Below are 13,110 nucleotides of genomic sequence, written 5' to 3' on the forward strand. Positions count from 1 at the left end.
CTATCTATGTATTTTAGTATACGACCCATCCCTTTCTCTGTTTCCTCTTGCGAAGCTTCGCTTCGAACTACAACGCTGCTTCTGACTCAAACTGACTAATTCTATACGTGTGTCAGTGTTTTTTCTGCTTTTTTTTTTCCATCGTGTGGTTACTGATGTACGTACATTTTGTGAACGTCGAGATCGCACGGTGCATCCCCGGATCTCTCCATTTTTTATAGTTTCTTTTCTTTCTTCATCTCTTACGACTTTCGTCGAGTGCACGAGTTCGATCGTAGGTGTATACGCGGAGATACTTTTGCACGAAATATGACGACGTTCGCGCGTTACGATTTTGGGGCATTTCGACGGTTGCACGGGAAATTTAGAATTTTATTGTGCCGCAGGCTGTAAATTGTAATCACGAGAACGGCGAGACTTATTCACGTTACTGTATACAATGATGACGAATTTTTTGAAAAAAAATTAAATTGACGCAGGGATAACAAGTCCGAATGACTCTATTTTGATTCGCGGAAAAAAATTCGATGCCTCGCGCGCTTTTGCAGCGTTGACTGATAACGAGAATGAGAGAAAAAAAGATTAAACACGTACTCAAAGTGGACAACGCGGAGCGATGCGAAATTTATCTTCGGCTGACGTTTTATTGTCTGCAAAAATGTGATATTCAATCAAACTATGAAATTTTTCTTAGACCCTTTTTTCCCTATACTTTACGCAACCTCCGGGGATTTTTTACGAGCTCCGCGTATTCAAATGGTTTATAGAACTGGCCAGATTTACTGCTCTTCGAACATAAACCCCGAAGACGACCGATTATGGACGTCATGTAAGGAAAAAAAAGTCGTTTCGAGCCTTCGATCCACACATCCGCGACAACTACGAACATTTTTTGTCCCGATGTCTCGTACACTGTTTCCGCAGCCTTGGGACGTGAACATACTCACTTAAATGTTTGAAAAAGTATCAAGTACGAGTGGAAGTTCTTACCGTCGCATATTCTCTCCACTGTTTGTCACTATGAAAAATGAAAACGAAACATCATGCAGAAACTCCAATCGCACTACTTAATATGCACTCAGAACACTCGTTTATCACTTCAATAATACTTCACAATTTTTCATCGAACCAAACTTTGAATTTTCGAAATTTTTTATACGCAGTACCTTCCCACCGATGTTTTCGGTGGAAAACCAATTCGAATTTTCCAAAATTCAATAAAAATGCTCAAACGGTCGCAGCTTTTGTTAAACCCATTCGATTGTGCTTTTAAAATAAAAAGAAACGAAGAATGGACGTTTGCCTAAATTGTTAAATTTTTTATTTTTTTTAAACTCTTTATTTTTCAGATGCTTGACAAACGACTGAATCACAATCATTCAAAGATGTTGTTTCAGAATCGTTGACTCCAGGAATAATTATGTAAAGCCGCGTCTTTCCCAAACTATTTACACAATAACAGAGCAGCCACGTGTATTTGAACAACGTGGCTTCATTAACTCCCTAATTATCGACATGCGTGGGTATGCATGTAGGTCTTGTGGAAACAAGACATCGTGTAAGGAATACAACAACGCCCTGAAAGCACGTATAAGACGTAGGGGAAACTCCGAAGATGGCAGGAAGCATATTAGCACACGCTTGTTAGAGTTTAACTCTGCTCCTCTGTATATCTAGCTCATCAGAACAACATGATGACACGCTCGAATTTCTAGTCTGAAAACACCTCGAATATAGTAACTGTGGGCATTACTAATCACCGAATTATTCACTTCAATTATTAATCATTATACTTGTGTGTAATGTTGCGTAGTGCAGTAATTATTGAAGGACGATATTATTTGATGAATCGTTTGTACTTCATACTTGCTAGAATAATGAAATCCCTAATTGTTCGGTTTTCGATCTCCGACGTCATCAACTTTTTGACTCGATTAAGCGTTTTGCCGGTTTTAACAACGTTTCAATAAACCTCCATTGATTTTGTAAGTTCAATTAATATTTTATCCTCTAAAGAAAGTCAAACGATCATTAATATTCGTGAGGACCAGACTGAAATATCAGCAGCCCAAAAGTGAGGTTTGATTGAATTTTGACTAATGTCGAATTGCATGCTCGTTCGTTCCACAATACAAAGGTGTAAATGGAAATGGGAGCAGCGAAAAAATGGGATGACAGGTAACAGAAGCGTGAGTCTACGTATACGGGAGATGAACGAGGACGATTGAAGGAGGGCTCGGACGAAAAGCACGTGGAGCTTCAGCGACGCGCGCTTCTCTCCGCAGTACAGTTTATATACTTGTATATATATTTATCGGGCTTTCCACCCTTCATCCACCACCTTTTCATCCCCCTCCCACTTGTTGTGCTTTAGCCCCGGTGTTGCTATGTTGCCTTGTGTATCGAGAAAGTTCAACGCCAAGCCAGACGATGTTTCCCATCTCGTTTAGCCGCTGCGTGGATGCGCATCAAAACGGTACAACCCCTGAATCAACAGGCTTCTGTGAGGCACGTTCGTAATTTTATTTTCTCGACTTTCTTTCATCCTGTTCCACTGTTTTCAACCGGACGACTTTAGTTTCTATGAAAATTCTTCGAACGGGGGGCTCCTATTGTTACAAGAACGCGTTCAATGTCATCCCTGAATGCACTCGTTCCACGTGGCTCATCCTCACCGATAAGATCGAACGGTCTCGTGGGTTCAACAACTTATTAAAGCTGCCGCGAGACCTTGGACCATTTTGAAGACCGCAATGTCGAGAAAGGGAGATTCGCAGCTGAAACTTGGGATCCTTCAAGGGGATGGATGATTGTCCTCGTAGGGGAGGTTCTCACTGGGATCGCTTGAGAGGGGGATTCGCTCAGGATGTTGAAGAATCTATGAAGAAGGATCGATGATCGTGCCTTGGAGGAGGATTTCCCTCCAATCAATTTAGAATTAATAACGAACTCATTTTTTATAAACTCGAATCAGCCACGTATATTCGAACCGCATAGCCACTTGCTTAGAGAACATTGAAAAATGGCTCATTTTCGATTCAGTGGCAATCGGAGTTTCGACTTTTAGAGCACATATTGGCGTGTAATTCCATTCGGCGATTCAATATGCTCGATAAATTTGGGGATTCGTGGCTAAGCTACGTGACCGTAGAGCACAACTAGAGAGAAGTGCTCGAGGGAAGGAGGAGGAAGATCGGAGAAGAGTTGGAGAGCGGAAAAAGAACTTTGGATAATTCGTTCGCTATTAAAAGGGTGAGAAGGGGATAAAGGGGGCTTTCTGGATCGCCAACACGTCGTTGCCTCGATCGAGGCTTGCTTTTTGCTATGTAATCGTGAAGAAGGATTCACTGGGAAAAGAGGCTAAGGTCTGTGTGTACATGTATGCACAGAGGGGTTGGAAAAGGGGCGCATCACCTTTCCCTTGGGGCGGCTAACATCCCTTCGGATCTTCGAACGTCGACTCTCTATATCGAGCTCTTACTACCTGGCGAGATGTTCTTGATTCGGTCTACATATACATTCATTCACTGGGTGAACATAGTGATAGCAGAGGAGGAAGATCTGACTCGGTTAGGACACGGGCCAATTGGTATGCAAGGAGTAAAGCCATTCATCTCTCGATCTCCGGGAGTCGCGACCTCTGGATATAAATTAGCTTTTGTTTAGCATTCAATGCGAGCTTGTAGAGTGTGAGTGAGAAAGCAGAGGAATGAATAAAATGGAGAATAAAATGAGGTAGGAAATTTGGGCTGAGTTTTTCAGGAGTCATCGAGCGAGGAGCTGAGCCCCTCGAGGTTTCATGCTGAAAAGCAACGGATCGGAGCGCATTGGCGAACACCCGGGATGGTAAATTCATTGCAATTAACGTCATTCCCATAAGCGAACCAGTCAGAGCAGCAACAGCAGCGACGGAGAAAAGCTGAGCCAATTAAGCATCGGCAATTGCCATGAAAAGGAATCCCCTCGCATTGAAAAGAAATTAAATTCTCCAAGCTCTGCTTTTCCTTCTTCTATATATGTATATGCGTGTGTATATAATTACGATTCATATTATATCGGACGTGTCTACGGGTAAATGCGTTTCAGCAGCACGAAACCCCGCCGCGGAGCTCCGATCAAAAGAAGCAAACCGGCAACCATCCCCCCTTTGTGACTCTCACGCGGACCACTAACGATTGTCAGTTTTTCCAATAATACGAGCAAGACCTCGAAATAACTCTTTTGTCAAGCTATAATTCGTTCGTACATTTTTCTTGGATACCGCGCGCGGGAAATAATTTTTATCGAGAGAACATCCGGTATAATTGGATTGTCAGGGTGAAGGACAGCGACGAGGGGAAGGCTGGAAGAAGAAGTGGAGAAAGCAACGTTTCAATTTCCAGTAAGTAGAGTATCGCATATTTCCGTAATAAAAATAAAAAACTCGAACAATCATTATTACGGCCAATCGACTTGGCTTTGTTTCCTTGGATACGATCTCGTATTCTCAGAAAGAAACGTGCCCCGATAACGGCGTAATAAAATAAAAGATTTAGTAAAAATAACTTTAAAGTCTGTGACGATTTTAATACGAAATACGAGATCCGGAGTGATTGGAGAACGTCATATTGTAGCGAGAGCAGACCAAGAGTTTCAAAGGAACAGCGAAGAAAACGTGCGAGTCTACCACGGACGTAAGCACCGGTGAAGGGTACGCGCGAGACTCGTTCGAGACAAGACAGAGGTGCATGTAAGGGTTGAGGAAGAGCTAGTAGAATTAAGGGGTTGAACGCCAAGGAAAGAGAGATGTAGAGAAAGAGAAGGAGTGTACGAAGCGACCGTAAAGACTGCGAGGAGTGAGCTCGAGGCGAGGGGACAGTGCTGGGAGGGTGGAAGGGTGTGAGGTCGAAAAGCCACGGTAACTAGCTCGGAATAATTAATAAATGCGAAAATGCATTAGTATGCGTCGCGCGGGATGAGTTTGAGTACGGATCTCGGTGAGACCGGCTCGTTCATATACGTATATAAATATACGAACAAATGTATGTACATAGCCTTGCGTCAAGGGGGGGGGGGGGGGGAAGGTGGTCTGTGTGTCTCGACCGGGCCGAGGCCGAGTCGAGGAGAGACAAACCCTGGAATGATAAAATAATAAAGAGAAAATTACGTAATGCGAGGATCAGATGAGAATTAGAGGACAATGAGGACGCTTGTAGAGGAGGAGTCTTTCCAACCACCTCAGGTTAGCTGCTAGCGTGATGGCGACGAAGGAATGGGAACGAGACTGGAGCATGAAAAGATGAGAGGTAGAAACTCCCCCCTCCCCTCCCAGCCACTATCTTTTTCTAACAGAAATCGCACAGAATTCTCTGTTGTCTGTTGAAGCAGGGAAGAAAGTTAGTACATTCTATATGTACACGAGCTGCTCCGGTGGCCCATGGGGTAGAGGAGCGGAGGTCGAGGACCAGACGTCTTAATGTCTGCAACGTCTGGGCCTCTCGCTCCCTCCCTCGGCTTTCTTTCTCCCTTCAAAGCGCCATCTCCTTTCGCCTTAATAACTATCCTTGCAACGAGCCCTCATCCCCTCCTCCCGGATCCTCCTCCTCCAAGTTCTGGCGACCTAACGTATTTTCGATAAAATATCCGGCTGTAAATTCTACCTCGGATATAATCGCTCCGGTTGCCACCTCGATCCGGCGACGTCTGTACATAGCTTTTCAATGGGCTATTTTAATTACACTGAATTATTGACGGATTCGATCATCGTTCGTGATCGACACATTTATCAATGTTTTGATTGATTGCTCTCGAAAATTTGATCGTAATCCGCGAAATCGGGTGATTAAAATGTTTTTTCATTTCAAGCGATTGATTCAGTGACAGTGAAAAAGAAAAATAAGGGGAAAAACAGGAAAATTGCATTTCCCAAAGAAACTCACGAATAAAGGAAAAAAGTTTGATACTTTATTCTAATAAAAAGAAGAAAAAAAAAAAAAAACAAGAGAAAACCCGTTCGCGCGTCACTAATCGCAGAGAGATTCCTAATTAGTAGTCGGAAAGGAAAGCGGGATCGTCGCGACTTTGTAAATGGTAACAATGTTACGTAATTAGGTAAAAAGTTCTGTAATCAAGAAGTAGATCTTCTGTGACTCAGTTTCTTCTTCCTTTTCATCCCTCTATTTCCTGCTCTTTCTCTCTTTTCTACTCTTCCCCTTCGAGTCCTATCTCCTTTCTACTTTACCCTTCTCTACGAAAAAGGCCCCTCCGCTCTTCCACCTCACTTTGTATTAAAATAGTCTCGCTAGAAAGCGAGCTTTGCGTCCTGCATATCTTATATTTATAACATCCCCGCATGTAATAAAACTGTAAGGGCTTTGCTTCGAGAATGCGCATTGCCCTTCGCGAATTCTCAGCTCAAATAAAAGTCTACTTCAGTAAGTGTCAACGATTTTTCGCTCTTTGACATTCACATTCAGAAATATAAACGTTGAAATCATCTTTTTTTTAAACTAACGTTCCCCGCAATCGAAAGTGTTTGGAATTTAAATAATGAAAGCGTTTTTCCCTTCCATCCAGCTGTCGTGCCCGTGAAAACCGTCACGAGGGGACGAGTTATCGGGACGAGTATTTAAGGCATTAAGGCCAAGAAGAGTTGAACTCCAACTCGATACTTTTACAACAAGTTAACGATAAGTTTATTTTAGAAGTTACAAATTCGAGGCTTCATTGCCTCGAGACCAATCGCTACAAATTCTCGTCAAAGATTGGCGATTTTCAGTTAATCGGTAATTTTATACACGCGGAAGTTTTCCCCTCCCATGCGAATATAGCCTAAATTCCCTTCTGAAAGTTTCGACCAAAACACTGCTGCAGATGATCAAAATTCGTCTGTATTCATAAAAAATGGAAAAATCCATTAAAATTTCTCGATCATAAATCATTCCATATATAAAATCAGAAAAAATGATACGCCAAGAATAATAAAGCTAACGAATTAGTCATCCGAAATACCAGCAGTCAACGATTAGTACAAATCTGCTGTATGATCTCATCGACGAGTTTGAAGTTGGAGAGAAGTTGTGCATGAAATGGGATAATTTTTGTGTGGGTATACATACCCATTTGATAGTGTGGCACGTATTCGTACGAATAATCGTTCGAGAATGAAATGCTGCGAGAAAAGTGACACGCACCAGAGGTAAGCAGTGTCGATTTATTATTACAATGTGGAGGTAAAAATACATGTGTCATTGTATGAACAGCAGCAGCAGCAGCAGCAGCGGGAGGATGTGGTAGGTAAAATGGAGAAGGGGTAAGGTAACGTTGAGCATTTGTCAGCATCCGAGAAAACCGATCGCAGCATAATGCTAGTTTCTTGACTGTAAGTTTACACCTTTTGCTACTTCGAGCGCTTATTACAATAGACTTGTTTAAACTATTGAATGTGTATACATAAATATTCTGAATGTACGAGCATAGTTTGTCGAAGCATATGCATGTGGTAGTACTTCGATGTATTTACGCGTGCAAAGTTTCCTGAGCGATTGTGCACGCGCTTACGGTTCTAGTAAACAGCATGAGGAATCGATAAATAAACGTGCTAAGGTAACAAACTGAACTGCGTGCATGTTTTTTATATCGTGTGCAAAAAAGAAACGAAACGTATAAGGCTGTTTGAGCGTGATAAAAGTGCGATATTATGCTGCCTGTGGCATTTCTTTTAGTCCATTTATAGACTCGGGAGTTGAGTGCTCGGGCTCGTACGTTGAAGTTGTGAAATTTTCTGTTTTCTTATTTTTTTTCCTCTCGACTTCAAATCGATGGGAACTAGCTCCGTATTTTTTTTTTTTTTTTTTTTTTTTCCATGAACGTGTCCTATAACTTCGATAGCTGTTTCGACTCGGACGATTTTCGGATATAGAAAAAAGTTGAAGGGCGGTGAATTATTTTTTTATGCGATTATGGGAAACGGTCCGGAGGTGTGGGGATTGCAAATTGATTGAATAATCGTGCTTCGTGTCAATTTTTGCATTTGTTTTTTTTTTTTTTTTTTTTTCCATTCATTAATACTTCTCGTTGTTGGTGAGATTTTGTGCAATTTTTTCTCAGTTTTGCGGTGAACATTTTTTTTTTTATTGTCCGAGTATAAAGAAGGAGCGAAAATGGGTTTCTTAGGAGAAAAAATCTACTCGAGTTTTTACGCGAAGAGGCACAGAGATAAAAAGACATGCAAAGTCGACCGGACATTTCTCCTTCTCGTCTCACAATGGGAGGCCGGATTTCTTTTTGTCCCGTCTTACAAGTTGCCCTGCTCTTTCTAGCCACGAAACCAACCCCTTGTTCTTCGCATTGTGCCGGAATTACAAATTTCGGACTCTTTTTTTCGACGTCGTTGGCGTCTTCGACCTTCTTCCTCTTTCCTTTATTCTCTCGCTGCGCTCTTTCTTATACTTTACTGCTGCGCTATGCCCTGCTCGTAACTTTATTGTGTCGAGGGTGATTAAGAGCATCGTTTCCCAGGCTTCACTCCGGCGTGGGGAGAAATCCTTTTAAAGCTCAACTGGATAATGTTTTTCCTCAATTCTTGAAATACAATTTGTCAATTATTTCATTCGGCGATAAGCTATCGAAAGGGAGAATCATGTCGTGTGTGGTAACCTCGGCACAATATTTTTTTCGAAATAGCAAATGTTCGAGTTCATTTAACGACAAACAATAAAAATGAATTTATAACGTAGCGAAGAAAACGGGTGTTTCTCGAAATTTGTATTTAACAAAGATCGACGAAAAAAAAACGAAAAAAAAACTCACAAAATTTCCGAATGTTTATTTTTTCATAAAAATATCATATTTCTCTGAGCGAAGATAAAAGTGTCGAGAACTCGTTAAAAACTGGTAAATAAGGCGTGAATTCAAAGAGCCTTTAAGGATGACGCAAGTACCTGTCAACCGACTGACCAAACGAGAATAAAAAAACATATTTGAGCACAAAAAAACGGTGCTTAAGGAATTTGTAGATGTACTTAAGAGAGTGCTGGATCGGTAAAGTCGTGCTTGGGCAAACCAATCGGGAATAAAACGTCGATTGGTTATATAGAATAGTCAGCACGTGCGAGAAAAGGTTGTGTGTTACGAAAAGAGCGCTGGTACATGAATGGACTCGCTGTGGCTCTGTATGGGCTCTCGCCTACAGACGCGTATAGATGTATAGAAGGAGATTTCCGAGCGTTTAACCTGCGGTTTAATAGACTGTAAACGCGCCACGAATGGGGCTGTTACGACGAAATTTAATGGTCAACAGATAGGAGCCACTTTCTCCCCTTCCCCGGAGCCGTTTTCGGCGTTACGATAGAAGTGGACTTTGAGCTAGCCGTTCTTCGTAGTTGTCTTTTTAACGATCCAAGATATTGTTGGTCTTGCCTAAATTCTGACCTCGACTCGTCAGGCTCCTTCGAACGTATTTTCCCTCATTTCGCTATTTTTTTTATAAAAATTTTTTCCAGGCTCAAGAAAGCAAAACCGAGTCCAGAGTAGTAGGTGGAAGGAACCAATGAAAAATTCTACTTACACTGGGTCGAGCGTGGCCGCGCGGATTAAGCTGCCAGGGTACCGTCGTTGGCTGAAAATGTTCTTTTCCCCAGGAACCGCTGTCGAAGGGGCTCTCACCGATGTGTCCCTGCAACAAATTATTCAATGGCCTTTCAACGATCAGTCGTCAATTTAGTTCTCATCAATTCTTTCATTAAGTACTTTTTTTTCTACTATAACTGCTGTCACTTCCGTTGACGAAATGACCCTCGATGCCCCCCCCCCCCCCCCACCCCGCCCCACCCCACCCCTCTTCCCCAAGGGAGGCAGCCCTCTCGTGAATTTCTCATGGCTTTCTCTCGATGCAGTAAGTTTTTGTTGATTTTATTTTCGTTTTTCATAATATTTCAGTGTTTTTCGTATAAGGGAATATCGCGGATGGAGATTCTCCCAGAGTTATATAACCTGAAGTGGAACCACCCTCGGAGGACTTTACACCCCATAAGCCTTATTTTTCTTTTAACTTCACTTCTAACCTAGAAAGATCTTTTGGAGTGCGAAGAAAAGCTCTCTCCGTGCACGGCGACGGTGGCCCACGCGGACGTAAATCATGCGGTATAATGAGAACGCTTCGTCTTCGGGTTGGACCAGCCGAAGCACCCTCTCCCCCTCCCAGTCTCACGTCCGCTCCGACTTTTCTCGAGTTCTTTTATATATCATATTATTCGTGGGAGCTCACCGTGTATATGTCGTGAGTATCATAACTATGAAGTGGATAAAAATCGTATTTATGCATCTTCCAGATCGCACTGGGAATAAAGGGAGTGAAATTCAATGAATACGAAAAATTATTAGTCACTGGGGCTTGATTCGTCACGAAGAAATGATGAAAATTTCATTTTCAATACAACTCCGCAAATGAAATGATTAATCGATCGACAAGGTCAATCGGACAAAGTCAATGTTCGATGATTCATCAATTCACATAATTATTCGACGTTTTCCTCCGTTTCTTGTGATGCCAACAGTGACTTTTCATCTGCAGTTCAATAATGAATTAAATATCTTGGGAAAAAGAATGCGAATACACAGGAGAAAATAATTGAATATGTTCGCGATTGTTATCAAATTTCGTAAACGATGTGCAGAGGCTCGATCGGTTATTCGTCTAATTAAGGACTGGGAAGAAGGGTGATGGTTTTCGACACTCGAAAATCCATAAATATCCATGTTAGAAACCGTCGTCTCGATTCTAAGCTTCTCCCCGTTGACACATTCGACGGGAGATTCACAACAGAAACGTCATTAGGATCTCGTATGCCGCCTGAAATTTCAGCTAAAATTAAACACCGATGAGGGCGTATTAACGTCGCGAATGTCGAAGCAGTCACATCGTGTTAGCTCGCTACTCGTCAAAGAGATATCACGTTCTGTAATATCAACGTGGCTTATATATCCTTCTCGCGATTATACGAAGGTGCTAGATTGCTTGATAACATAATCTCATTCGTTAACCAGCAAGAAATCGAATAAAATTTTGCGAATTAGAGTTTATACGATAGTGAGGAGAATCCTCGAGGACAGTTTCTAATTCCGTGTATCCAAGGCGATGGGAATATAGCAGGCCGAGTACGCGAGTTCACAAGTATATAAAACATCGTATACGAGCTAGAGTATAGTCAAGTTATCCCGCGTAGGATTGGTCAACTCATTCATTCGTGTTGACACGTTCGCTAAGACGTGAGCAGTCGATCAATCACGAATTCTTAAAGCTCTTTTATAAACACACTTGTTTGGAGTATTGCAGCGAAGGAAAATCTGACCAAACCGAAGCTCGTGTTATCTTTCAATTTTTATTTTACAGTAAGAAGGAGAAGAGAATAAAAACTTATCATTTTAATTTTGACTATTTTAAGTTCGACTGAAAGAACGACAAAGAACGACTTCGTATGACCAAAAGAGTCTCAACTCGTCAAATGGAATACTTTGGACCAACGGTCGAGAAAAACGAATTCCATTAAAACAGAATTGATTGAACTACAGCTACGTCATTACAAGAATGATGCAGTGACACACTTTTAGGAAATGCATTCAGTCAAAAATCTTCAATACTCTTGTTCCCCTCACAGGTCTGTCGATCACACGTATACGCGCTTTGAGTATCGCGTACGCGAACAAACAGACGGAGGAGTAAACATCGAACGGTGCAGCAATCGTGAAAAGCAGCAGGTTCGAAGTCAAAGAGGAAAGCAGAGTGAAGCTGGAGCAACGGTTGTCATTCCATTTTCGTTTTTAAAAGTTTCTTAACTCATCGTGCATCTGCGGACGAAGATCGAAAACTGCTTCGTTTCTGTGAAACTCGTTATTTTTGAGACAGTCTGTACAAATGGGAATTTCGTGAAGAGGAAGACAAGAGAATAAGAAAAATAAAGGGAGAGTAAGAAAATATTGAGCGGATCGTGCCCTCTCGTGTGCAAGTGTCCGGAACCGGTCAGAGGAACTTGACAACCAACAGTTGGACACACACACTCGCGTTACGTGCTTCGTGGGTCTATGAGATGCTGAAGATTGTACGAATATAATGTGTCCACCTAGCTGTGCGCAGAATGCTTTATTCGTACGCGCGACAAAAGAAAACTCGTGAGCAAACAAAACATGCAAACAAGCGTTAAAGACTGCGGATGCTGACATATCTTCGTGTACATCGACTGAAATCTTAACGTGGTCATGGAAATAGTGGAATTGGTGCGGACACACATCGCGGGCAGTTTAAAAACACTTTGGAAGGAAGCAACGTCGAGAGCCAGCGTTTATTTGCTTTCTTTATTTTCCTGGTTGCGATCACGATTATGTTTCGAGTTCCTGGTGAATAAATGCATCCTGACACGCGTGATTTCTGCGTAGATAATGGAAGGGGATGCAGAGGTGTGAGGCTCCGAGAAATTCTCACTCTCGAGGTTCTTTAAGAATTCGCGAGGCAAGCCCAGGCAGTGTATTTGCCAGGCGTACTCGTGGGCTTGTAATTGGCAATATCTATCGAATTTTAAAATAAATCTCTGTGAGCCTCCCGGGGGATGGAGAGAAGGAGAAAGAGGAAGAAGAATACGCGAGGTTCGATAGGGCTGCGCGGAAGGCGGCGAACCAGGGAGGGTGAGTCGTTAGGTCTTCTGGAGGGAGTTTTGTGCTTGGCTCGTGGAGCAATAAAACATGGAGTAGTATCGCAAACCCTCCGAGACAAGGGCCGACGCACCGTGCACTTAAATACGTTATCTTATCGTCGAATTAGGTCGAGCTACACCGCTGCTTCGAGCACACGCGCGAGAGAGTTTCAAACGGAATTAAACAACCCCCGCACGACGTTCTGAGAAGCCTGCCCCATGTACGCATCTTCCACTCACTTTCTATTTTTCGTATTTTCACGGTAATGCGAATGAGTGTACGCGCGGCGAAATTCGCGACCTTTTCTTTGCCGAACTGTGATTTCGTCCCTACAAATATGCACGAAACTCAAACCCCCGAGTTAAGGGCGCAACGGTGAACGGGGTTAAAGATGTCTCGCTATCTCGCGTGCCTCGAAGTAATCGGAGGATTCTTGTATCGCTC

General features: G+C 42.4%; 1 protein-coding gene across 10 annotated transcripts in view; it reads right to left on the reverse strand.

The window, feature by feature from the left end:
• The window catches only part of FoxP (forkhead box P), a 210,710-nt gene that overhangs the window by 114,618 nt on the left and 82,982 nt on the right, over positions 1 to 13,110 (reverse strand). For all 10 annotated transcript variants that reach the window (XM_043427806.1, XM_043427808.1, XM_043427805.1 and 7 more), the window contains one exon: positions 9,548 to 9,655. In XM_043427806.1, the coding sequence (XP_043283741.1) occupies positions 9,548 to 9,655 (108 nt within the window). The remainder of the gene's footprint in view (positions 1 to 9,547; positions 9,656 to 13,110) is intronic.

Source organism: Venturia canescens, chromosome 9 (assembly GCF_019457755.1).
Source record: "Venturia canescens isolate UGA chromosome 9, ASM1945775v1, whole genome shotgun sequence".
Taxonomy (NCBI): Eukaryota; Metazoa; Arthropoda; class Insecta; order Hymenoptera; family Ichneumonidae; genus Venturia; species Venturia canescens.